General features: G+C 42.9%; 1 protein-coding gene across 4 annotated transcripts in view; it reads left to right on the top strand.

Annotated features, from left to right (window-relative positions):
• Positions 1 to 27,104, top strand: part of GXYLT1 (glucoside xylosyltransferase 1) — a 130,004-nt gene that overhangs the window by 58,321 nt on the left and 44,579 nt on the right. The window contains exon 1 of one of the 4 annotated variants that reach the window (XR_015062230.1): positions 26,026 to 26,304. The exons of 2 other annotated variants lie outside the window; for them this stretch is intronic. Coding sequence is in view for 1 of the 2 variants with exons in the window: in XM_085897306.1 (XP_085753432.1) it covers positions 26,174 to 26,304 (131 nt within the window). In the remaining variant the exon portion in view is untranslated. Of the gene's footprint in view, positions 1 to 26,025; positions 26,305 to 27,104 lie in introns of those variants that run through there. One more of the 4 variants, XM_085897306.1, reaches the window with a different exon arrangement.

Genomic DNA, 27,104 nt, shown 5'->3' on the forward strand with positions numbered 1-27,104 from the left:
CCTGAGGTAAATGCTCAAATTTTCTTCAAGTGAAAGTTTGACCACTAAATAATATTAAAATTTTGTGTTTTTTTTTTTTCATCAACCGCTGTCACAACGGGTTCATGAGTCGTCTAGTGATCAATTAAATTTTCCTGTTCGCAGACCCCACCCACATCCTTGTTTCTCAAGACTGCACGGAGTAAGGCGTTCTATGAACTCTCTCATTTAAAATATTGCTGAGGCTTGTGGTAGAGCGAGAATGCAGAATGAACCAGGATGTAATAGATCAAAGCAAACAGGATAAAGAATGAGGAGGGGGTGGAGGAAACACTGACATCATGCTTGAGGGTGAAAATGGCGGGAGATTTGGAGAAATAATGGCTGTGGGGAAGAATGAGGAGAGCAAGTGGAGGACATGGGATGTACAAGATGGATGCAGCCACAAACTCTCAATCAGACATGGAAGGATAAACTGGAAACCCGGAAACACGTGGGTTAGGGGATGGTTAATGGGAGTAGAAAAAATCGTTGTTGTGGACAGGGATGACCTGAGATGGTGGTGGACAGCTGCTTTGAACCCCTAGAGGGAAGAATGAGATGGAAAAGACTTAGGATGTTGGTTCTACAGGTGTTGAAAAAACAGAGGAATGAATGAGTGGAGGTAAGCAGTGAGTCTGGATTTTTGGAGGTTCACCGGAAGGGGGTTACTGTCAGTGTGCGTATGCCCTGCTGAATGCTGAGGAAGGGGGGGGGGTGGGGGAGTGGGGAGTGGGGGGAGAGGGCACTGAGCATGAAAAGGACAGAGGGTGGAAGACCAGAAAGGAGGTTGCAGAGACCAAAAACCTCTCTGCGATGTGAAAGTGATCGGCCCAGAGACTCACCTCCATAACAGGATGTTCGAGATTCTAATGATTGTGAAGGCCTTGGTTTCCTTGGCATCAACCTGAACAAGGTATGAGGGAGGAGTGCCACCACAGAAGCGAGAGCAGTATTCCATCAAGCTGTGGCTGAAGGCCTTGTTGGTCAATAAAATTTCAGATGTGACAAGAAAAGGCTGCACAATGAACAATGCCTCATCAGTGACTGGCTTTGGAGGTCAACTTAGATATGTGATTTGCTCAAGAAAGATCATGGCTGATGGTGAGGCCCAAATGTTTGAGTGACTCAACTTATTCAAGAGGATTGCTAAGGAAGTATATGGGAGGGCTAGCCAAACATTATTTTAGGAGAGACCAGGTGAATGTGAGATTTGTCAGGATTGAAATGCATATTCTATTACAAACATTATATCGGCTGAATTGGCTCCTCCTGAGTCAAATTTCCTTGTTATTTCAAGTGTTGTACCAGCTTTTCATTCTATCAAGGTCTGTAGAGAGGGAAGAGGCCATTGTCAGTATATCTGAAGGATGAGGTATGTCATGGCAGAGTGTGGCATCATCAGCAGAGAGATAAAGAGGAATTTACAGTCAGAAAAATCGTTGATGAAGATTAGGACTATAATTATTGAGTCCAACACACTGCATTAAGGCACTCCAGCCTTGACGGCACAAGATGAGAGGATCTCATTGAAATCCATGTGTTGGTTATGAGAGAAGAGGAAGTCTGTAAGCCACGTGCGGAGGTGACATTGGATGTCATCAAGGCAAAGAGGTGGAGAGCAATGCAGGGTGCCACACTGTATCGAATGCTCCAGATATTTTCCGAGAGATGGCCCTGGTCTTATTTCTGAGATTAAGGGCCTCCATCTATTGTTGGGAGAGCAGAAGCAGCATGTCCATGGTAGAGTGATTGGGTTTTAATCTGAAATGAAGGTCTGAAATCAGGCCATTGCAGGAAAGGAAGAATTTGATGTCAACTGCGATGATGGATAATATGATCTTGCTGATGATTCGAAGTCAGCTTAATGGTCTGTAATTAAGGGGATCTGTTTTTGCATTATGTTTATGTAATGCATTGATGTTGACTGGCTTTGAAGCAGATGGAAGATTACCGAAGAAAAATGATAGGATGAACAGACCAGAAAGAGAACAAGAGCAGCAGAGCAGGTTTTTAGGACACATGCTCTGATGCCATCTGTGCTTGTTGCAGAATTAGAGTTAAGGGTTTCAATAAATTTCTGCAACTTTTCAGATGAGAAAGACACAGTGTCCAGGAGTGGTTACATATGAGAGGGTTGGGGTTGGATTAGATAGCAAATGATCAGTCTCAGAAAGTTGTGTTGCTGCATTGTTCCCACTTGCGTGTTTGCCAAAGCGAACTCATGGTCCCCAAAACAATCACTCAGATATGAGTTGTGCATGCTGATTACGTGAAATTCACTGGCTCTGAAATCACCATAATCTACCTCCGACACTTAGGCCATGAGCCAGACCCAGTAATTTTTGGTCACCGGTACCATCGGAGGGGAATAACGCTCATTGAAATTTTTGGCAGGGCATACATCTCTGCAGTCAGAAACTATGTGATAGCATTGCATTGGTGGTAGCCTTTTGTGTGTTATAAGCCGTTTAGTAACCCCATCCCAAAATAAACTTTTCTGAAACCGGTGTAAGACAGAAGAAGACATTCTAATTAAAACTAATGCTTCTCTCTTATTATAGGCTATATTTTCTTGAAAATTGTTAGGCACGTAGCTCATGTTATTTGCTTTTCAAAATAGGTGTTAAAACTAGCCGAGCATTAAGTGTTTGCAATTACAGGGATTGATAGTCCAGTGCTGATACATTGCAGAACATATCCATCTTTGAGTCAGATGATGGGGAAAGTTTATATGAGGATATTGAAGAACTGGATAATGATTATGATTTTTAAGTTCATCTTGAACATTTTATATCACTTACAATCAGTGCATATGATCAGAGATGTCTTAGAAACTATAAAGGACCCGTCTTTGGCTCATAAGACAATATGTTTATCAGCAACACATTGGGCCTAGGTAATGGCCGAGGTAATAATTTGTATTTCTATTCTGAAATTTTATGCCCGACAACAGAAGATTGTGTTTCATTTTCACCTTTGACTCATTCATCAGATTGCACATGATTAACTATCCTGATACTGTCTTATTGGTTTATATTGTGTAATACGGGTGTTTGATACCTTCATATGTGCATTTTTGAGTATCTAAATCCCTGAAATTCTGTATTTTTTAAGAAATTCCAGGGAAAAAAACATTAACCTTGTTCATGAACATGCTATCATTTACCTTTGTTTGATTCTTGGAAAGTATCCTTCATTAACAACAGGATAACATTAACAACAAATATTATGACATTGACTAAACTACATAAATCTGTCCAAATTAGGTATTTTTTTCATTTGGGGGTGGGGCAACATTGTCTGCTATACTGATCTTAATATACAACATACAAAAAAGAAATTTAGATTTTTGGATTTCTTAATAAATTTGCTAAACATCCATGTAATTATATTGTTCCACAACTTTTATTTACATTCCACAGTAAATGATAGACAAGTACTTTTCTAAAGGCGGTATGATTTATCACACAGGAATTCGACACTGATATATAAGGGTCACCAATGACATACCTTTCAAACTCGGCATGTTAGCACTTTTTGTTGAGAAGCAAATGATTCTAGCAAAAGGTGAGACAAATTTCAATGTTAATGTTTGACTGATAGAAAAAATGTTGTTAAGTTGAAGTAGGATGTCTTACCTTGTACTGGCCATTTTGCACAAAAGCTTATTTAAGGGTAGACATACAAACAGGGTGATAACACACAAAAAGCTATCATCAATGCAATGCTATCACATATTTTCTAACTCTGGGGTTATATACCTTGCCAAAAATCACTATGAGAATTATTCCCTCCAGATGATGCTGACCAACCCTACTGGCTCATGGACCAACTGATATTAGCTGACTAGATTATGTGATTGCAGTTCATATATAACTTGGATTTCTGTATATTGCAGTGCCTATAGAAAGTCAACACCCCCTTTCAAAATTTTCACCTTTTGTTACTTTATAGTTTATAGGTTGGAATTAAATTGCATTAAATTAGAATTTTCCCACCTTTATTTACACATTGTAACCCACAACTTCCAAGTGAAAAAGAAATTCTACAAATTTCAGAAAATTAATTAAAAACTACAATATCTTGGTTGGATAAGTGACCAGTCTTTGCCAGAAAGATCACGCCATCCCAACTGGGAAGACAACTAGAATATCTTGGTTGGATACAAAACTAGAATATTCCCCTCTTATAACAGCAATTGTAAATTAGCTCAGATGTAACCAATCACCTTCAAAATCACATCCAAGTTAATTGGCATCCACCTGTGTTAAAATGTAATGATTCAATTATTTCAGAATAAAGTCAGCCATTCCTGTTGGTTTCCTCTACAGGGTAGTGCGTTTCACAGCAAAGACTCAACCATGTGAACAAAGGAGATTTCAAAAGACCTCTTGGATAAAGTTGTGGAAAGGCACAGATCAGGGGATGTGTATAAAAATATTTCAAAGGCCTTGAATATCACTTGGAGCACAGTCATGACAGTCATTAAGAAGTGGAAGGCATATGGTACCAACAAGACCCTGCCTAGATCAGGCCACCCTCCAAACTGGATGACCAAGTAAGGAGGAGACTGATCAGAGAGGACACCAAGAGGCCAATGGCAACTTCGAAAGAGCTACATGTCTTTATGGTAAAGACTGGTCACTGTGTGCATGTGACAACAATATCCCAAGTACTCTACAAGTCTGGCCTGCCTGGTAGGGTGGCAAGAAGGAAGCCAATATTCAAAAAAGCCCACCTTGAGTCCTGTTTGAGGTATGCAAATAAACATTCTGGAGATTCTAAAGCCATGTGTCAAAAAGTTTTGTGGTCTGAAGAAACCAAGATGGAACTTTTTGGCCGAAATGCAAAATGTTATGTTTGGAACAAACCCAACACAGCACATCACCCAAAAAACACCATCTCTACTCTGCAGCATGGTGGTGGCAGCATCATGTTATGGGGATGCTTCTCATTAGCAGGGTCTGAGGCAATTGTCAGGATAGAAAGGAAACTGGATGGAGCAAAATACAGAAAAATCCCATAGTACAATCTGCTGCCCTCTGCAAGAAAGCTGAAATTATGACGGAAGTTCACCTTTCAGCATGACGATGACCTGAAGCACACAGCCAAAGCTGCACTGGAGTGGCTCAGGACCAAAACGATAAATGTCCTTGAGTGGTCCAGTCAGAAAAAGATAAATATCCTTGAGCGGTCCAGTCAGAGCCCCGACCTAAATCCAATCGAAAATCTGTGGTATGACTTGAATATTGTGTCCATTATCACTCCCAATGCAACTTGACTGATCTTGAACAGTTGTGCACAGAAAAATGGGCAAATATTGCCCAATCATGGTGTGCATAGGTGGTAGAGACCTATCCCAACAGACTCACAGCTGTAATTGGTGTCAAAGGTGCTTCCATCAAGTATTAACTCAGGGGTGTGGACACTTATCCAACCAAGATATTCTCGTTTTGTATTTTTTATTAATGTTCTGAAATTTGTAGAATTTGTTTTTCATTTTGAAATTGTGTGTTGCGATGTGTAAATAAAAGTGGATAAAGTCTGATTTAATGCAATTTAATTCTCAGCTATAAGGCAGCAAAAGGTGAACATTTGGAGGGGGGTGTAGACTTTCTTAAGGCACTGTAAATGCAGTGGCCTGAAAAAGTATTCACCCCCCTCCAAAGTTTTCACATGTTGATGCCACCTGAGCTAATTTCATGATGCTTTCAAATCAAACTTAATATAGTCTCTACAAACTACTACAAAGTGATAAAGCTTTAAATTCAGATAAAATGTGAATCGGTTTGATTAAAAGAGAAAATCAGATGATTCTCAGTTGCTTAAGTATTCAAACCCTTTGCCTAATTAACCCTAAATCACTTCAGGAACAAATTTTGTTTGAAAGGGTACAACACAAGTATAATAGGTTTCACCTGCACGTAATCAGTGGTTTAACTTTAAAATTAAACTCCCCACTTATCGAAGGAGATTTTAGGTGCAACTCAATTGGTCAACCAACATCACAAACATGAAGACCAAGGAGATTTCTAAAGAAGTCAGACAAAGTGGTGAAGAAACCATTCAGGAATTGGTTCTAAGAAGATTTCAAAGTCCCTCATTATCCCTTTGAATACGGTGAAATCCATCATTAAGAAGTGGAAGACATATCATACCACCCAGACTCTACCCAGATCAGGTCACCCAACTAAACTCAGAAGCCAGGCAAGCAGGAAACTGGTTCAGGATGTCACTGTAAATCCAACAATGACTTTCAAAGATCTGCAAGGGTCTCTGTACAAGATGGGGGTCAGTGATCATCAATCAACAATATCCCGTTCCCTTCACAGAGCTGGCCTCGATGGACAGGTGGCAAGAACAAAGCCATTACTGAAAAAAACAAATCTAAAAGTTCGTATGGAGTTTGCGTAAAAGCATCTTAATGACACTACAGGCAAGTGGAGAAATGTTTTAAGGTTAGATGAGACAAAAATTGAACTTTTTGATTTAAATTCAAAGCGTTATGTCTGGCACAAGCCTAACACTACACATCACCCAGTTGACAGCATCCCTGCTGTCAAGCATGATGGTGGCAGCATCATGTTATGGAGCTGCTTTTCATCTGCAGGGACTGGCAATCTTAGCTTGTCAGGATAGAATGGACAATGGATGGTGTAAAATACAAGAGAATCCTTGATGAAAACCTGCTTGAATCAGCCATGAATCTGAAAGTTGGTGGAAGGTTCCCATTTCAGCAGGACAATGATCTGAAGCACAAAGCTAAAGCCACACTGGAGTGGCTGAATAAGAAGAAAATAAATGTTCTTGAGTGGCACAGTCAAAATCCTGACTTGAACCCAATTGACCATTTATGGGGAGACTTGAAGATTGCTGTCCATCGATGATCCCCATCAAACTTGGCAGAACTAGAGCAATTTTCCCATGAAGAATGGGCAAAGGTTTCACCATCTCACTGTGCAAAGCTGGTAGAGACCAACTAAAAAAGACTCATAGCAGTCATGGTTGTAAAAGGTGCTTCCACCACGTTCTGACCTCAGGGGCTGAATACATTTTCAACCAGTGAATTTTGATTTGTACATGTTTGTTTTGCAGGTATTCCTGACATGTAACCTCCTTCAACTATAACAGTGTTTAGTTTGACCTCTTCAGTTACGAATAAAAAAGGTAATTTGGAGAATTGTTTCTACATAATTCGTAATTCATGTAAATGTGGCATTCTTGGTAGGAGGTGAATAGTTTTGCAGGCCACTGTATAGCATCACTGAAGTTCGTGGTGTGTGGGAGACAAAAAAAAATGCAATCATGACAATAAATACAAAACTTTTTCTGTGTGAATGTAAATTTGTCATGCTTTGTTACATTTCTCTACCTCATCGCACAACTAACTAGGAGGTTCATGGGCATATATTAAACATCGAACTTGTGAGCATCCCTTTTGGTTTAATAAATGGCACTTGTCCACCCATATCGAGTTCATTTTATGGTTGTAAATCGCCACTCATAAACTCTCCCAAATCCACAGGGAATGCCACGTCTGTTGGTGCTCTGCCAGATTTGAAGCCAAACATGTTTTTGGAAAGCTATCTCGGCATTTTTATAAACGTTTGTTTATGATGATCATTTATCTCCCAGCAATTATACTAAAATACAATACAGTAATTCCCTATATGTATGTCATTATGTATGATCATTATAGAATCGAAAATGGCTGGGCTAATCTCCACCAAATTTTCCAGACGTGCTTGGGGTACCCAGTGTCATGCCATGGGCACAAAATAATTCCGCCATCATCGCCCCCCCAACCCCCCCCCCCCCCGTGAGAATGGTGAGATGACTTGCAATTTTTGCATGTACACAGAGAATAGCGCAAGTGGTTTGACCACTGACCCCTGCAAGTGGGAATGGTTATTGACACCTTTCTTGTGCTGACAGAGGGAACAGGTGTTACTATTATTAATAGGAGACTCTTCTGTCCATCCATCAATGAAGAAGAAGCAGGATCTCGAGCGGGAGGACACCATATTTCGCTCCCGGCGGAAGTGGATATATTTTACTTGTGAGTTAAAAAAAAATAAAGCAAGCAAAAAAAAAAAATATATATATATATATATGTATATAATTGTTTGCAGCAACATCCTTGGTTATTATTATCCTCCCTGTGGCAAAATCCTATCAATTCGCCATGGAATGCTGTTTGCAAAACCTAACCTTTTATTTTGGCACAGAGCATCTGTCTGCTCTCACAATATGCAGAAACAGAAAAAAAGAAGGAAAAAAAGCACACACACAATGGAACCAAGAAAAAAAAATTTAATAACAAATTTGACATTTGCCGCTGTGATGGATAACTTGCAGCTCTTGAAAAATTACATTTGGTGGCCTTTCTGCAAGGTTGAAATAATACTTAACCAATCTGATGGATTTCCTTTCACTGATCTCTTCATCTCAGTGAGGGTTGGGGGTAGGGGTTTGGAAGGGGCAGAGGGGCACCAGTACCAGGTCAGGTCAGGTATAGGAGCATGCGTCGGAGCAGCGCGTCGCTGCGTCCACTTTCCGCTGGTACTCCACAGGCCTCCGTCTGGCCATCCCCCAGCAGATGCCTGGCCCATCCCCATTTCCTTGAGATGCCAGTTCACTTATTTCAGAATAATCACTTGTATCACTTATTGGTTCTTCCAGAATTGAAAGATTGGAATAGCAATGCAAGTGGGAAGTTCAGCACAAAAATTAAAACCAAAGGACATCCGAGGATGATTAAAACAGTGCTGCAGGTCACGGGTATAGCAACTTTCACGGATAAACATGCACCGGGGTTTCATTCAGCCCACATTATTACCTCCGCCACCGAAGGTGAAAGTGGTTATGTTTTCACCCCCTCTCTTTCTGTCTGTTTGTTTGTCTGTCTGTTTGTGTGCAGGATATATCAAAAAGTTATAGACTGATTCGGATGAAACTTGGTGGACACGTTAGGTGTGTCACGAGGAAGAATTGATTCGATTTTGGTGAATATCCGAATTCGGATCTGGATACAATAATTATTACTTACGAAATCTAAAGATTTCGTAAGTATATTGATGACTTCCATTTCTGTTTGTTTGTGTGTGTGTTTGTTTGTTTGTAGGCACGATAACTCGAGAATGGAAGAAGCTACCAATGTCAAATTACACCACGTGATTCAGGAGGGTGATGACTAGTGCTGATTAGATTTCAGTCAAAATCGGTCAAAGGTCAAGGTCACAGTGAGGTCAAACATTCGATTTTTGATGGTTTGCTACAGAATCATCGTAGAAACTTCTGGTTTGCGTCGCTACCTTCTCTAGAGACAGCTTTTATTAGACAAGGTCAGAGGTCAAGTTGACGATTTTGTAAGTACCAGTCTATGACTGCTTGTTTAATTTTTAAAGTGATTCTTCAGCATTGAGAGACAGGGCCAAAAACGATATAGTACTGTATGGCATCATATTTCAAAAATGTATTGGGCCTGATATGTTCTTGTGGATCAGGCATTACGCGGCAGAGGTATGCACTCTACCGAGTGCCCTTCTAGTTCATCATGTTGATCTCTTGTGTCCCCATCTGAGGATGAGTCTAGGATCAAATACAAAGTGTCATAAGCAAGGGTCAATGCAGCTGTACATGGGATTTCATACAGGGGTCAAATCCCAAATACTGCATTCATTAATCCATTCTTTAGTTACTGCAATAATACATTTTGTCAGGTCAGGCCAAATCAGATCTTTGATTTGCTACAGCTACCATGTATACCTGCACTAATCTTTTTCATGGTCAGGTTGTCGGCAACAAAACTCTCCCCCACCAGGTTTCCTGATGAGGAGGGTGTATGGATATGGACACCCAGCAGGACAAAAAACAAAACCTGTCAAAGGGCGGAGTAGCTCCTTGTGAGTCGACGACCGTCCATATCTGGTACCCATCTGTGTCTGCGGACATCCTCCTGCAGTTGGGTTACCTTTTACTCGGAGGTTGGTGACAGGATTTGCACTCTTCATTCTGTGACACCGTAAAACACTTCATTCTGCAAAACACATAAAAACGCAAAGAAAATGGAAAACCCACTCCGTGGGAGTACCTCCTGTTATGTGCAGCTGCTCTTCGGGATTGGGGCAAATATTCGGGCCACCCATTCTTTGATGATAGGAGGAAAGGTACGGGGTAACTTTTGTGGGTCGGGTTGTGGTCATGTATGTCGGGGTGGTGCTGAGGTGTTGTCCACCAGAGGGTGGTCTACTCAGGTTAACCTGAGGGTGTCTCTTCTAGTGGGTGCCTGGAATGTCCTATCTCTAAGAGAGGATGATCACCTGTCTCTGCTATCATTTGAGCTCCAGCGTTTGAACATCGGTATTACAGCACCCTCTGAGGTTCAGAGACTGGATCGTGGTGATATCATGGCGGGTGGATACACCTACAACTGATGTGCTCGCTTTGATGGTTACCATTCCCAAGGAGTCGCTGTAGCTGTGTTCAATACGCTGACTCCCATGATAATTAACGTAACACACGTCAATGAGTGTATAATAAGACTGAGGATTTGTCACTCCTTGGGTGTCATTTCCTTGGTCTCTATATATGCTCCGACTGAGGTGAGTGATCTCACTGGGAAGGAGGCATTCCTTGCCACACTCGAGTCTGTGGTTAGTCAGTGCCACAGGTGAGACAATATTCTAGTCTTGCGGGATTTCAATGCATTGACTGGCACTGATAGGGATGGTTATGAGGCATGTGTTGGTCCCCATGGGTCTGGAACTGTGAACCAGAATAGCAGTGAGTTCCTTGACTTTGCAAGAAGTTGTTTAGGGTAGCTGGTTCATTGTTTCAATGCCCACAGCCTCATCGCTGGACTTGGTATTCAGTGAATCGAGATGCCCTCTATGAGGATTCTCGGCCTTCGTGGGTTGCCACCAAAACTGATAAATCTGATTTCTGAACAATACTCTGGTACTGAGGATACTTTGAGGTGTGGTGGTTCCATCACCGACTTGCTTCCAGTTGTTGCTAGAATTTGTCAGGCATGTCTACCAGCCTCCACACTTTTCATCGCTCGTATGGACTGGATTATGAGGAGGATTTCAGAGAGAACAAGCTGCGTCGCATCATTTGAGAATGTCAGGATCTCTAACCTTGATTTTGCAAATGATGCAGTCATCTTTGTGGAGACTCTGGATATCGTTTGGGGGGCCCGATAAAGATGCTGAGAGGAGCAGGGAAGGGGGAGGTGCTGAATGAGGAGTCAGAGATGCTGGGATTACATAACAGGTTTCCTGGGTCAAAACTAAGATCCAGGATTTCAATGACATCTTGGGTGCTGCTATCTTGTCTGTATACATTTGTGGGTGAAGGTGTTAAGGTCACAGAGAGATTCCCTTACCTTGGCATTGACATTCATGTCTCCGCATGTTCATTGTGAGCCAGAGGTCAATTGACGTCTGGGTCCAGCCTGGGGAGTCATGGATTCACTGGACCATGGGGTGTGGCGGTGTGCGTACCTATGCAACAGATGATGAAAGGACGAGTCTTTAAGTCCTTGGTGCTTCCAGTCTTGCTCTACAGATGTTAAACTTGAACTCTGACCAAGCATCTGAGACAGAGACTTAGCTCCTTCAGTACCAGGTCTTTTTGGAAAATCCTTGGTTATCGCTGGTCATAATTTGTGTCGAACAAGCGGTTGCTGAGAGAGACTCGGATGAGATTTGTTACTTGTATAGTTCGGTGGTGTCAGCTGTGGCTGTATGGACATGCGACTCGTTTTCCTGATGCTGATCCTGCTCATGAGATTCTCTCAGCAAGTGAGCCATGTGAGTGGAGGCCAACAGACCGACCACGTGCCTTGTGGTTGCAGCAGGTTGATCGGCATCTCAAGGAGATGGGGATGGGCCAAGCATGTGCCTGGGGGATTGTCAGACGGAGGTCCTTGGAGTACTGATGGAAAGTGGCTGAAGCGATGCGCTGCTCAGGTGCTCCCATGCCTGACCTGAATAACACATTGACATCTTCCAATGTCCTTTTTCTACAAGTAATATATACACATGCTCCTGCATGAGTCTTCACTCTCAACAAAATGCCTAAAATGATGTAATCTATTATTATTTTTTTTTAACCTCATTTTGTAATTTCACAATTCCATTTGGTTTACAAAAATTACATTCAATAGAAATTGCAGAAACAAATGAAACTTTAAACAATTTATACAATATGTTTGCAGAACCTGTATTCTGCAGTGTGGATGATGTTTTCAATGACCATGAATATTTAATCACATTGCCCAGTAGTGTCCCAAATGAGTGACTCATCGTAAGTCTGTGAAATTATTTAGCCTCGTATCCCAGTTAAATTGCCTGTTTTTGAAACTTATTTAATGTGTTGATGCATATATATATATATATATATATATATATATATATATATATATATATATATATATATATATATATATATATATATATCCAATGCCCTTTGGTTGTTTTGCTCTTTTCTGCAACAAGATGTTTAAAATTTTAAGCTCTGTTTTTTTCATCCACAGTGATCAGGAAATATAGTTTCCTCTTTCTGTTACATTCCTGATACAGCTTTCGAAAACCGAGCATATTACCCATTTTGAGATGGGAAATGCTGAATATTACCTCCACCACCAAAGGTGGCCAGAAGTTATGTTTTCACCCCTGTCTCTCTGCCTGTCTGTCTGTTTGTTTGTGAGCAGGATATCTCAAAAAGTTGTGGACAGATTCAGACGAAATTTGGTGGATTGGTTGTATCTGTGACGAGGAAACATTCGGACAAATTGATAACATTTTGGTGAAGATCCGGATCAGGATCTGGATACTAGAATTTCTAAAGTGATTCTTCATCTTAAAGGGATAGGGACAAAAACAATATATTGCACGATATCTCAAAAAATTGCAGACGAGTTCTGACAAAACTTAGTGGATGATTTGGGTAGGTGACAAGAACAAGCCAATTGGATTTTGGTTAAGGTCTGGATACAGATACGGCCTATCAGTGGGATACAAAGTATAAACGATTCAACCTGGCGGAGGTATGCGCTCTACCAAGTGCTGTTCTCGTTACATTCTTTTTTGAAAGGATGTGCATCCATCATGAAAGAGGCAGACAGAATAGTTGATAAGTCGCTGTGTACTCGACAATGAGCTGTCCATTCTAAATTCAAGTCCCCACTCAACCATAAACTGTCTTCCTGGTGCTTCACAAGCAGCATGTTGAATCGATTAGTATGCCGTCCTACAGAGGGACATTACACTTGGTGTCCCATCTGCTATTGTAGCATTCTCTGGTGAATGGATCTCACTGTGCCTATATAAAAGAGTGGGCTGTTGTGTGCCAGTATCCTTTTCAAATTCCTGGTGAACCCATTCCTACCACACAATGTTGTCCTCTTTTATATTTCCTTTCATCCTTCCTTCTTTTTCCCAGTTTTATAGTTTCTCGAATCCCACCACCCCTTGCTCTCCTAAAGACCTCCGTACATAACAAACAGATTGCCTTACTGCTCAATGTGACATCCTGCTCGTATGTTGTGGGAAGAGCAGGAAAAATTGAGAAATTGGGCTTTCATTTTGCAATCTTGTTCTTGTGGAGAATCCTTTTAAGTAAATCTGATTTTTTTTTTTTAAATAAAAAACAAATGCAGCAAACGTTAACTTTTATTGAAATTACGACTCTGGATATGTAATTTTTGTGAAGTAAAAAGCAATCACCGCACATTGCCAAGTGAGTAAAAAAAATGTACTATGAAAAATATAACAAACCCTCTGATTAGGCTTTATAGGCAATGCTGATTGGGGCTTTTAAAAACAAAAAAATTAAGGTCACAAGGATACACCAGTGATAGATTAATGTACGGACACGCAGAGCCCATGCCCAGGGCCCCGAGCTCAAGGTGGACTACAGATGTTAAAGCTCTGTAGCTCTGCCCCGAGCTCAAGCTCAACATTGTCGCTGAGCTCAAAGTTGTCGCTGAGCTCAAAATGGGCCTGGGCAATGGCAGCGTGAGGGCCATGCAATTGCATGGGGACCCTACGACCGATCGTGGTTCACAATCTTTCAAGACGGTCCCCGAGGGTGGGTTCTCACTTTGCCGACAAAACATATTGTTGTGGGCCGGGGGTCGGTGGCGAGAACGACCACAAGGTGGGGAAGTTTACGCCGTCTCCCACCAGACTCCCCTGAATTATAGGCCGACGCTCCGGATAACTCCGAAGCCGGTGGGTCGATTAATCGACCGTGAAACGCCAATATCTCAACTGCGTAGCGTAGGGTCTATTTGTCGAAAACCAATTTACCTAATGAACTACGCGATTTCGACTACCGGGGAAACCACACCCTCGGCACATCTTGCTCGAACCGGGTCACTCTACCAACTGCGGTAGAGTTTCAACTACCGACTACCAACTCCGGCTCGGTTGCAGCTGAGCGGAAACTGCCAAAGCCGTGCCGGCTTGGATTGACGGATTATCGGCGATAAAACCCCGTCTGAACTCAGACCCGGACCATGCTGGACCAAATAAAGAAAGGACGAAAACGAGCGGAGAACATTTCTAATAATTTATTTGCAATAAAATCAAAAGACAGAAGAGGCGAGACTTATCGCGAATATGCAATGCAGTATTTACAATGATGAAATAAACACTTAAACAATTTTACTTACAGATGGGCCCACACGCAGACACACACACAAATGAAAAGAAAACCCAGAGTTTTTATTGGACCCTCCAGCCGATGAGAGAGAGACGAGCTGGGGGTCAGAGTTCGGATTGGCACCTGTGTGTCGTCGAAGGTCCCAGCCGCATGTGTGGGACTCGTGGCTCGTGGCGGCCCGCATGGCGAATAGTCGGGTTCACAAAACAGGCCAGAACTCCCCGCAACAGCCACCGCGAACAGACTGCCTCAAAACCCGACTAGCCACCGTCAAAACTCTTTCTAACCCACACGAACTCTCATCCACACACCTCCTCTTGCACAGAGCGTCTCGGAGATACATCTCCTCCCACACGGGGAGGGGCCTTGGCGAGAATCATCTCGCTGTCCGTCCCTCATGGGCCTACGGTTGCATCCTACCGGGGCGGAGCCGTGGCCCCTGTTCGGAGACCCCATATTCTCCACGTGGCTCCGCTCTCGAAGAATAATAGTATGCATGTTGCGTTGGTGCAAGAGTTAAAACGTTTGTGGAAGGAGCGTTGGTGGGAGCGGCAAGGAACGGCTGCAAGACCCTGCCCTGGCAAGTCAGAGTGCTTGTGGGTAGTGGATCGTGATGGGGGATGGATCATGCAGATGGGATGGTTTATTCGATGGCTCGTTGGATATAATAACCTAACTAAAGACGTCACAATGCACGTTTTCGAGCCTCCCACTAAACAAAAAGGAAAGGGATCTGACTACACACGTACTTACCGGCATAACTAACTTTGGGACCTGAATGTTGAGTGTGCATGGTTTCCGGATTCGTAACAATATCAACTTGTGAGTGGTGATAAACACACCGCAAATGGAATGCTCCAGCTCAAGGAAAGAAAGCATTGTGACGTAATGAATCAATTAAAAAAAATTTCCCCCGATGTTTAACAAGACATGACCATGACAAAATTAGGGGGTGAGGTTAGGTTAGTGGAGCAAGCAAGTGGAATAATAACTACATTTAATGTTTACAAATACAACAATAATAATTACAATAAAATTTGTATAATTCCTCATGTTAATACATGTCAATATTGTTTAACAAATACACACCACAACTAATTCTACGATCACAAAACAACCCCTCATTAGTAAATTGACTAACCCATGTGCACGGTGGAATGTTGTTTTTAAAATCAAAGTACCTAACTGTCCCGACTTCTGTGCATGAAACAAAATGACCCCAGTAAGGTCTCATGGGGTTGTGCTCCTCATCCAGATCCATCCATTTAAAGGGGGTTTTGCCCTAAATATTGGCATTTCATTCAAAAATCTTCTTCTCAGAAATCAACAACCAGATCCACCATCCGAGCTTGGCATGGTCACGATGCCATGCGGCATCCTGACCATGCCCTGACCTTAAATTGTGCTCCCCATGGCCATGCCTCCCCTAGAAATGGGACCACTGCCTCCCTCCCCTAATCTGTCATATTTACTCAAACATATTTTCCTCACAAATTACATGACTGATTATGGACCAAATTTGGTACGATACATCAGAACAGTAAGGTCTCATGGAGTTGTGTTCACCATCGGGATGCGCCCTCTACAAGAGACTGCAAAGGGGGGGGTTTGCCTCAAATTCAGGGAATTTATTACCCTGCGCTTGCGAAGCGAAAAGCAGGGTTAAACGATTGGTCGCGTACGTGTGTCATATGTACGTACATACGTACGTATGTGTCTGCATTTTAAAAATTAATTAAAAAAAACTCAGCAACTGTTAGTCTGATTGACACAAAACTTTCCAAATAGGTGTACCTCCTCCTGTAGAATTGTTAAGTCATAATTATGATGTCATAGGTCACGTGGTACAGGCGCCATCTTGGAAAAACCCAAAAACTTTTCACCTCCAATCTCTGAAACCTCTACAAGGAAAAAATTTAGACATGGCTCATTGTCTGTCAATTTTATCCCCTCCACTGGAAATTTTACAAATCGCGCCATACTCTTACCTATATGTAGAACATATTCTTTGTATAGTGTCTAAGGCTCATAGTATCACACACACACACACACACACACACACACACACACACACACACACACACACACACACACACACACACACACACACACACACACACACACACACACACACACACACACACACACACACACACACACACACACACAATGCTATTTCTTCAGGGAGTTGCCGAGGGCCAGGGCCGAACATGTTAGAACACCAACATGCGGGACGACGGGTGGACTTGTTGCATAAAACCACCATCGAGGGGGGTTTAATGATAAAGAGAAATAAGTTTTGAGAAAATTTAGGATAGAAAAGGGATGCTCCCCCTTTGTACCATTCTTGGATGTCTGCGGCCATTGAAGTGACGGAGTAGGGTAATTGGATTTTGCGTGGACCCATTATATCCCAAATATTAGTGTAGAGGTAGGCACCCTCGCTACCCCCACCCCCCGAATTGGGCTGCCCCACCGGTGAGCCGAGTGGTGCTACGCCCCCTCATCATGTTTGTCACCATGTGTGCCTTGATTTTCCACCCAGGAGATGGGATAGTTAGGAATTAGTAGAACCAGAAGGGAGAGGTTAGTCGAGCAGGGCTTTTGAGGGACAGGATTTAGGATAGAAGGAAACAAAGGAGCAGGGTTGCTGTCACCACGCATACCTGCCCCCCATGGCAGGTATGAGTAGCACTCCATCGAGAGGACAGCCAGCGACGCCTGCCTGCCAGTTTTGCCTTGTTGCCATGCCTAAGAGACGATTCACCATATTGCTGATGACCAAAGATCATTTGTGGCCATGCTGGCCTTCTGTTGGCCATCTCTGGATAACAAAAACAAATTATTTCCAATACGGGAGCAGCAGGGGCCTGAAAATGGCCATATTTTTCAAGGTACCCAAACCAGCAGTACCACATTTTCTAATGTGATTCCTACTGATGCCATACCCTTACCTTATGAGAAAATGCATGATGACATTACGGGAGATGATAGCATTTTGAGAAAATGCTTCTTTCTAACCCTACCCCATGGCAAGTTATGTCACTGCATTTCATTTATATTCCTAGTGCTGGATTATGAATATCTGAGTTGGGAATATAGTTAAAACTATATCAGCTAACATCATTCACCATGTTCACCCATCAGTATTAAATAATATTGACCACTACAAGGTAGACAGGTCTGGGAGCATGTGCCGGAGCAGTGCGTCGCTGCGTCCACTTTCCGTCCGTACTCCAGGAGCCTCCGTCTGGCCAATCTCCAGGCAGATGCCTGGCCCATCCCCATCTCCTTGAGATGCCGATCAACCTGCTGCAACCACGAGGCATGCGGTCAGCCCATTGGCCTCCTCCACTCATGAGGCTCCCTCGCTGAGAGAATCTGATGAGCAGAATCAGCATCAGGAAATTGAGCCACATGTCCATACAGTTGCAGCTGATGTTCACGGACGATACAGGTAACAAATCTCATTTGAGTCTCTCTCAGCAACCACTTGTTGGACACAAAGTCTGACCAGCGATTGCTAAGGATTCTCCGAAGAGACCTGGTACTGAAGGAGTCAAGTCTTTGTCTCAGATCCTTCGTCAGAGTCCAAGTCTTACATCCGTAGAGCAAGACTTAAAGCACCAAGTACCTGAAGACTCGGACTATCGTCTTCCTGCACGGGTACCGGTAGTGCAACGCCGGACGATCCAGTAAATCCATGACTCCCCAGGCCTGACCCAGATGTCTATTGACCATGGGCTCACAACCTGCAGAGACATGAATATCACTGCCAAGGTAAGTGAATCTCTCCATGACCTCAACATCCTCATCACAAATAGGTACAGACAAGATAGCAGCATCGAATATGTCATTGAAAGCCTAGATATTCGTTTTGACCCAGGAACCCCACAATCCCAGCACTCCAATTGCTCATTCCATACCTCGAGGGCCCCTACAAGGACTTGCAGTGTTTCTGCAAGGATAACTGCATCATCTGCAAAATCAAGGTCTAACAACTGTACTGGTAATTTATGTGTCAGTAATCTAAACAGATAGGGTAAACTTGGCTAAATTCCAGTAATTATGGACAATTTGCAAGTGTGAGTACATACCTGTAATTTCTGATGAGAGTTCTTACACAATATATTTGGGAATGTTTCACTAATTTGCAAGTTATTTCAACACTATCTAATATTCATTCATTCATTCATGTGCCATGCGCTCGTACAGAGCATCAGCTCTGCCGAACCAGTTTCTTGGCTGGGGTTACAATCCTGGATGGCTTGCTACGCCGCCGCAGCTATGTAATAAATGATAAACCCAAATTAAGCTGCATTATGATGAGTATTCAATGCATTATCGATCAAAGCTGTTACATTAATAATTCAAATATCTACTCCATATTTTGAATATATTTGAATGTCAGTACAAAAGCATGATTAAACACACTTGATTCCTCTTCATTTATTCAACAGGTTGTTTCTCTTTTCTTTTCTTTTCTTCCATGGAACTATACAGAAACTCAACTCAAATATTTGTGAAATCATAAATGTTAACTCAGAATTTCCTTGAATATAAAAAAATGGGACTGTGCGTCCCAAAGCTCACCTGGATCAGGAGCAACAGTCACTCAAACACCCCTTAGACCCTGTTTTTATTAATGGCATGAACAAATTTTGGTACATCATGGGTGATGAAGGTTGTGGTCAAGTTTCATTGAAATTCTGTGTGTAGTTTCGGAGAAGAGAGCAAATACACATTGGGGGGAGGGGGAGGGTCAACCCCCCCCCCATAGAGCCCTTAAATGAGCACAGATTTTGATGCGGTCAATGAACCTTCGTTAGGCATCGGATATGAAGCTTGTGGCCAAGTTTCATCAAAATCGTGTGTTTGGTTCAAGCGATAATGACTGTGTTTACGGACTGACTGTAAAAGTCAGTCCGTAAGTGTTTACGGACTGACTGAATCAATCACTCACTCACTCAATCACTCACCTACGGTCACTGCTCGATCGCACAATCTCACTGGACTAGAGTCCAGGTGAGCTAATAACATCTACATAACTCACACCCTATCTGGTTTTTGTATTACATATTTCCATGCAACTTTATATAAAAGATGGAAACAGAATTTGAAGTTGGTCCTGCTGTGAAGAGAGCAAGGGAAACGGTGTTTGACATGAACAAATAAATGTGTGTTTTGTGCACAGCCATTCTCTTCCAAGTCCCCAGCAGTGATACCAATTCCAAACAAACGCCAGTCATTGTTTTTTGCATGCAGACAGTGAGATGACATTGTGGGCATGGAGTGCCTGGCCAAGCAATCTAATATTACTTCTGGAAAAGAGTCATTCAGATATCTTAGAAACTGAAAATATATGCATGTCTGTAAGCTGTAAAAAGAAGTGTAGATAGATAGCCTTCCTGAACCTGACACAGGTCGTACTGTTGGTGGTGATAGCTTTGGTGACGAGTCAGTAACACACTTTACTCGATCTCATGTTTCAGGTACTGTTACTAACTTTGACTGGAAGACCTGACGTTTCATCTGTGGTCTGTGTCGGAGTGGCAACCCATCCAGGATTTTTCGTAATCGCCGAGGAGACTGCTTAGGCAGCACCAACACTCTGCATAGAGTGTGGTCCCAATGGACGGATGGATCCGTGGTGATCCATGCAGTATGAAGCAGAGATCAACTTGGTCAATGGTGGAAACTTCAATTGACAATTCTGGAAGCAGTAAAGATTCGACTGGTTGATGACATTGACACAGCTTCATGGTGTTCCAAATGGGCATCTTGTTGCCATTGAAGCCAGATACCACAGGAAAAAGGGTGCTACATCAGATGTGTGAGCCCACGGAGTGTCTCCTCAAAGGAGAAGCGATCAAAGCAGTTTGCTGCCTTCACTAAATCAATCAGAAGATTGATCACTGAATACTCATCACTGGTCATTGACCTTAACCAAGTTTTCTTGCTGTCTACTCTGAGAAATCGATCAGATGAGGTCCTGTTCAATGAAGGTGTTGATAAACCAGATTCGTATACCTCTCGGCATCTCAGGAGACAGCTTCTCAAAAAGTGGTCCATGGCAGCTTTCTTTCCAGTCAGGTGGTACTGATCTGGTATGCTCTTAAGACAAAACAGTGGAAGATGCCTTATGCAAAGCAAATGAGCTTTCAAGGGGCTGAGAGAAATTGATAATGATGAGACACAAGCCAATGCAGTGGAATCCTGTACCCCATCTTGAATGACAAATGACAGCATCATTCATCAGGGGCCTCCTGCATAGAGGCTTCAGTCAAGTAAAAAAGCTTGATGACAAGTACTTCTCTTCTGCTGAAATGTCAATCAGAGCCATGCATAATTTTGTGGACCCTCCTTTATTTTTGCAGATCACCACATTTTACATCTAATATCAGTGCATAATAATTACTTTCACGTCATACTTAGATAATAATGATTGATCTCAGTGTATAATGTGTAGTATACAAACCAAGAAAATGAACAAGTTTCAGAAAAAGAAGTTAATATACATTAGACCATGGTAATCTTAGGAAGGGTGTAAACTTGATTGGGAAATCTGCCCCATTGTGAGTGATTCAGAAGCAACACTTCAAGTTTACACTCTTCCTTTCAATATAGTCAGCGTAGGCACTGTTCAGACGTGTTCAGAAGTGTGTGAGACACTTGCTCTTGTGCTTGTGTGTGGAATTGGTCTCCCGTTGTAGGAACCAGCAGTAATCACCCATCATGTTTGGGTTGAACCGGCCTTGATACCTAGTTTCCATGACCGAAATGTTTTGGTGGAACCTTTCGCCATAAACATCGCGTACCTCACCCAGATTAGGTGGGAAGAAATCAAGATGAGAATGCAAGAAGTGCATTTTAAGAGAGATACTACAGCCCATTCGCTGATAGGCCTTCAGCATGTTATCCACTAATTCCACATACTGTTCAGCTCTATGGTTCCCAAGAAAGTTCTGCACAACCAACACAAATGCTTCCCATGCTGCAAGCTCAAGTGGGTTCAGTTTATTGTTTAACTCGGGATCACACATCAGTTCTCGGATCTGGGGCCCAACGAAAATGCTTTTGATGTTAACATCAGTTTTCTCTGTGCCAAACTTCTCTCTGAGATATTGGAAGCCATTACCGTCATGATCCAATGCCTTTACAAAGTTTTTTTTAAAAAGGGTTAGGGTTAGTTAAAAATTGTAATGCCGCGTGGAAATTTTAACTTAAAAATTCATAGCTTGGTCAGTTTTCATCCATTTTTCACAATCGATTGTGCATTCTGAAGCTCTTTTATGAGAAATAATATTCTACAACAGTTGTATTGCTATAATTGAAACGAAAAATACAAAAAAATAATAATTTATGATCACTCAAAATCACCCACCAAGGCAAGCTACTCTAATTGGACCATATGTATAACTCAAAATCCTGGCATGTTGAGAAAATTCGGACTTCAGATTCAGAATCAACATACTTGATTTAGTCTAGAACATAACATATATTTCCACCTCAGTAGCAAAATCTTTGTTGTCCAGTGTTATTCTTCATGCAATTGCAGCAGACTTGTTATATGTCGTCCTGACACCCCATGTCCTTGTCCTCATAATCCACCACCATCCTGCAATAAAAGCAAAACAAGTCTACTTCCTGACAGGACGTCATGGGAAACAGACACAAATGACCTGTTACAGTCCTGTTCATGTCATCTTTGATCTACTCAACTTTGAGCAGTAGAACATCTTGTTGCCAGTCTACTGCCTGTCTGGGTGTGATACTGTCAGCTCTTTCTACAGGCATGGAAAAAGTGCTGACTGTAGGCTTCTTTTGCAGAATGCCAATCGGTTTCTTTCGGCCTTTTGGATTTCTTGGTTCCTGGAACTACTTCTCCAAAGAGGTAGATGTCCACCATGAAGCTTGTTGGAGCTATGTATGGAAAGGTTGGCTGCACTTCACCGAATACCCTGTGTTGCAAAAAGGCAGGCAAGAAAAATATTCAAGGGAAGAAAGATCTTCCAATTGAAGATGCCTTCCATCTTCACCTTCTCCACTCAATGTATCAGCTAATGGTATGGAGGCAAGCAATTGTCCCCATGCTAAACTTGCCAGATCCAACAGGATAGGGATATGAAAAGAAATCGAATGGTGCTGGTCTCCAGCCACAAATGATGAGCCAGTCACCAACTGCACCAGAGCTGTGAAATGACCTAGTATATGACTGCCAACCAGATGTATGTGCAGTGAAATGCTCCTGCTGAGACAAAGGGCAGCCATGTACTTCAGCCTGTATATGTGAAGCTCTGGTAGATGGAGAAGGTGTGCTCTGTGCCACATTAGACTGTGACACATCTGACTCTGAGCCAGAATAAGCAATTTGCAGAACAAACCCTGCTTGCTTGTTGATCTTGAAGTATTCTCCATGGCTGTTGATACGATAATTCACAGACAGGTGTTTGTGTATTTGATTGTGGGTTTGTTTGTTAGTTTGTCTGTGTGTTTGTTTGTTGGACCCCTCCTCCTACAGTTCTGTACCAATTACATCCAGACTTGCTATATAGGATCAGCAGGACCCAAGTTAATGTATGGGGGTGTTTTATGTTGGTGGTCTTGGAGGGAAGGGATGTTGGTGGGGGGGGGGAGGAAAATTCTCAACGTAAATGTGTATTGGGTTGCACCACCTCCAGATGAGGGAGGACATTACAAGTCTCCACCATTCACAGTACAGCATTGTTGTCCCTGCGTTTTTCAGTGCAGTGAGGTGTTTTGAATTATAAGCAGTCAGTATGTTTCTGCTTCATGCACGTAACCTGGGATATTAATTTTTTCCTACACAGAGCTGTCAGTTGCTTATACACCGTCAAATAATGGTATGCAACAGAAGAACGTTTTGTATGCTTCGAACAAGATAGCCCCTTGGGTGGGTACTCTGCTAGTTGTTGAAATAAGTTAAAACAAGCTCAAATGAGCTAAGATCCTCATCCTTTTAATAATGACGTCATAAAAACGAATATGACATCATTGTGATGTATCAGGTTTGTGATAAATTATCTGTGCTAATGCCCGGCTTGATTCTCACAAACAAGATTCAAACAGCTTGCCAAGTTTCAGAGATAATTTTTTAGGCGATTTCCATTAGCGGAGATATTTTGACGTCATAACTTTTTTTTCTGGGAGGAATTTTCAAAATCGGAGATGGTTACTGTCTGCGCAGGGTATTTTTACATATATATGCCAAGTTTCAGGAAGTTTCGATGAAAACTGAAGGCTGTGAAACAAAAAAGTCCACAAGAACAACAACATGAGTAAGACTTAGAGATCCTCCACAAGGATCTAAAAACACTAACACTGTCAAATTATAGCAAACTATGGACTTGTGCTGCAAGGGAAATAACCACGTCTTGAGAACATTAATAATATTGTAATCTATCTATAATTCCAGCAATCTCTGTGTGTGTCTGTCTGTTTGTCTGTCTACGACCGCCGTTTCTCGACGACCGCCGGTCCGATCGGATTGAAACTTGCCAGGAATATTGCTGGGGCCCCGCGGATGTGCCTTTTCTAGGTTTGATATCAACCGGATGAGCGGTTTCCAAGTTACGGCCATTTATCTGTCGACCAATGACAAGACACCGTGATATGACGTCACGAATGACGCCACAATTAATGTTTGTTTATTTATTTATTTATTTTGCACGATCGACGGTCCGATCTGATTGAAACTTGCCAGGAATATTGCCGGGGCCCCGTGGATGTGCCTTTTCGAGGTTTGATATCAATCGGACGAGCGGTTCCCAAATTACGGCCATTTATCTGTCGACCAATATCTGCGAGAGAGGGGGATGGGAGAGGGGGGGGTGAGAGTGGGGGCAAGAGAGAGGGCGAGACAGGAGGGGGAGGAGAGGAACGGCGAGATAGGGGCGAGAGAGGGGGAGAGAGAGGGGGTGGGAGTTGGGACGAGAGGGAGAGGGGGTGTGATGGGGGTTGTGAGAGAGGTTTGGGAGTGGGGGCGAGAGGGGCGAGGGAGAAGGGTGAGAGAGGAGGGGCGAGACTAGGGGTGAGAGAGGGTGGGAGAGAGAGGAGGAATAGAGGAGGGGTGAGAGAGGGGGGAGAGAGGGGGGAGAGGGGGGAAAGAGAGGGGGAAAGAGGGGGTGAGAGAGAGGGGGCGTCACAATTCGAGAGAGGGGGAGAGAGGAGGGGGCGAGAGAGGGGGGTGAGAGTGGGGGCGAGAGAGGAGGGGGGAGAGAGGTTGGGCGAGACTAGGGGGGAACGAGGGGGGGCGAGAGAGAGGGGTGTCACAATTCTTCTTCATTTGATATGACGTCACAATTGACGCTGGAGACCTGAATATGTTTCCCAAGTTATGTCCATTTATGATACGGTTAGTCCGATCTAATTGAAATAATGCCCCAATCCAGTCATCGTTTACGCACCTATGGGCCCGTACTAGTTATTATTAATTTCGTCAGACACTGCTTGTAATCCTTAAAATTATCCTGAAGATTTCTCAAAGACGACACGGATTTATAGAAAGAAGTCAGGAAATATTTTATAATTGTTTTGTTTGCCGTTATGCCACTACAGACATAACTGAAACTGTTGTTTACAGAAGAGATTTACATAACCTGAACTTTAACCATCCATTTTAACCCGTCATTCGTCGTTCAGTTTTCGTCAAACTTTCATCAATATCACATTAGTGCATAAAATTCTGTGTATTCGTTTATTGACCTGTGTCTGCTGAATCCAACAATACCAAGTTTGTCCATCTGAGATAAATAAAACCAAAGATACAGCCTCATATGCTATCCTACCCTCAATTTTACTCCAAACGCCAATGTCAAATGAAGGAGGTTTGAAGAGGGAGGTTGATGTCTTGGTAGGGGGGGGGTGGGGAGTAGGGTGTTGAGGACTTGCGGAGGGAGGTGGTTTGAAGACTGAGTGGGGAGGGGATTAAAGCCTTGGGGTTGTGGGTGGTGGGCTTAGGAGTTGGAGGAGGGGGGGGGGGTTGAGGATTTGGGGTAAGGAGGGGAAGGGAAGTTGAGGACTTCAACAAAATGAGAAATGTCTCTTGGTACCTGCTCGTCATTTATATTATTTTTCACCAGCAGCAGCAGCAGTGATAACTAGTACTGCTTTTGCATTCAGCAGAAACAGCAGCAGCATTGTAACGAAATAAACGAAAGTAATGTGCCGACCTTTCCACCGATGCCATGACAAAATATTCTGGATATATTTTCGGGAACCAGCGGTGCGATTGTTGTTGAAGCAGCAGAGGCTGCACATGGTGGAGTATATAGATTCGGATTTCACACCGAATCAGCTGTAGTCGTTCTACAAGAAATGAAGCTATTGTTAATGTTCGTCCACCATCTCGTGGCCAGTTTGCGAACAGTCACCAAATGTGAGGAATGTTCGGTCAAACATCGAGGCGGATCAAACTTTTTAGAGCGCTCTGGAAACGTGCATTACGTGAGGACGTGACATGGCTCCGGGATCTTTACCGCTGTTCATAGCGCTTTGGCCACTCTTAGGGTGGGTTTGCCATGGCAACAGAGTGCCGAGCCTACAGTGCCAGGCCTCGTCCGCTTGGGCCGCTCCACAGGCTCCCGGAAGGTTTGTTCGGGACGGTTCGTTCGAACAACAAGGGAAGTTAAACCATAAGGAGCACTGGTAAAATAGCGTAAATGTTAATGTCCCCTTCATCAGTTAATATGATAGTTTGCTGTATCCGGTACTGTACTTTTCAACTGCTTCACAAGACACCTGGTGGAGCTAAACGAGGCTATGAGGACTATATATATATATATATATATATATATATATATATATATATATATATATATATATATATATATATATATATATATATATATATATATATATATATTTCTTTCGGTTGCTCCCGTTAGGGGTCGCCACAGCGGATCATCCGTATGATCCACATAGTGATTTGGCACATGTTTTATGCCGGATGCCCTTCCTGACGCAACCCTGGTCGCCTCTTACAACACAGGGATATGGTACACCTATTCTAACAGGGGCAGACACCAGGCCCAGTACACTGGTACTCATTTCACCGACCTCGGAAGGAAGACAGGCTGAGTCAACCCCCTGGTGTATTAATTCAAGAGCTCAACGGGGCTTGAACTCAGGACCTTTTGGATCCCAAGCCGCTACCCTAACCACTACGCCAACACGTGTGTGTGTGTGTGTGTGTGTGTGTGTGTGTGTGTGTGTGTGTGTGTGTGTGTGTGTGTGTGTGTGTGTGTGTGTGTGTGTGTGTGTGTGTGTGTGTGTGTGTGTGTGTGTTCCTCTTTCAGCTGCTTCCGTTAGGGGTCACCACAGCGGATCATCCGTTATTATCCGCATACTGATTTGGCATAGGTTTTACGCCGGATGCCCTTCCTGACGCA

The sequence above is a fragment of the Eptatretus burgeri genome, chromosome 10, assembly GCF_056783735.1.
Source record: "Eptatretus burgeri isolate ZD-2024b chromosome 10, Ebu_testis_v1, whole genome shotgun sequence".
Taxonomy (NCBI): domain Eukaryota; kingdom Metazoa; phylum Chordata; class Myxini; order Myxiniformes; family Myxinidae; genus Eptatretus; species Eptatretus burgeri.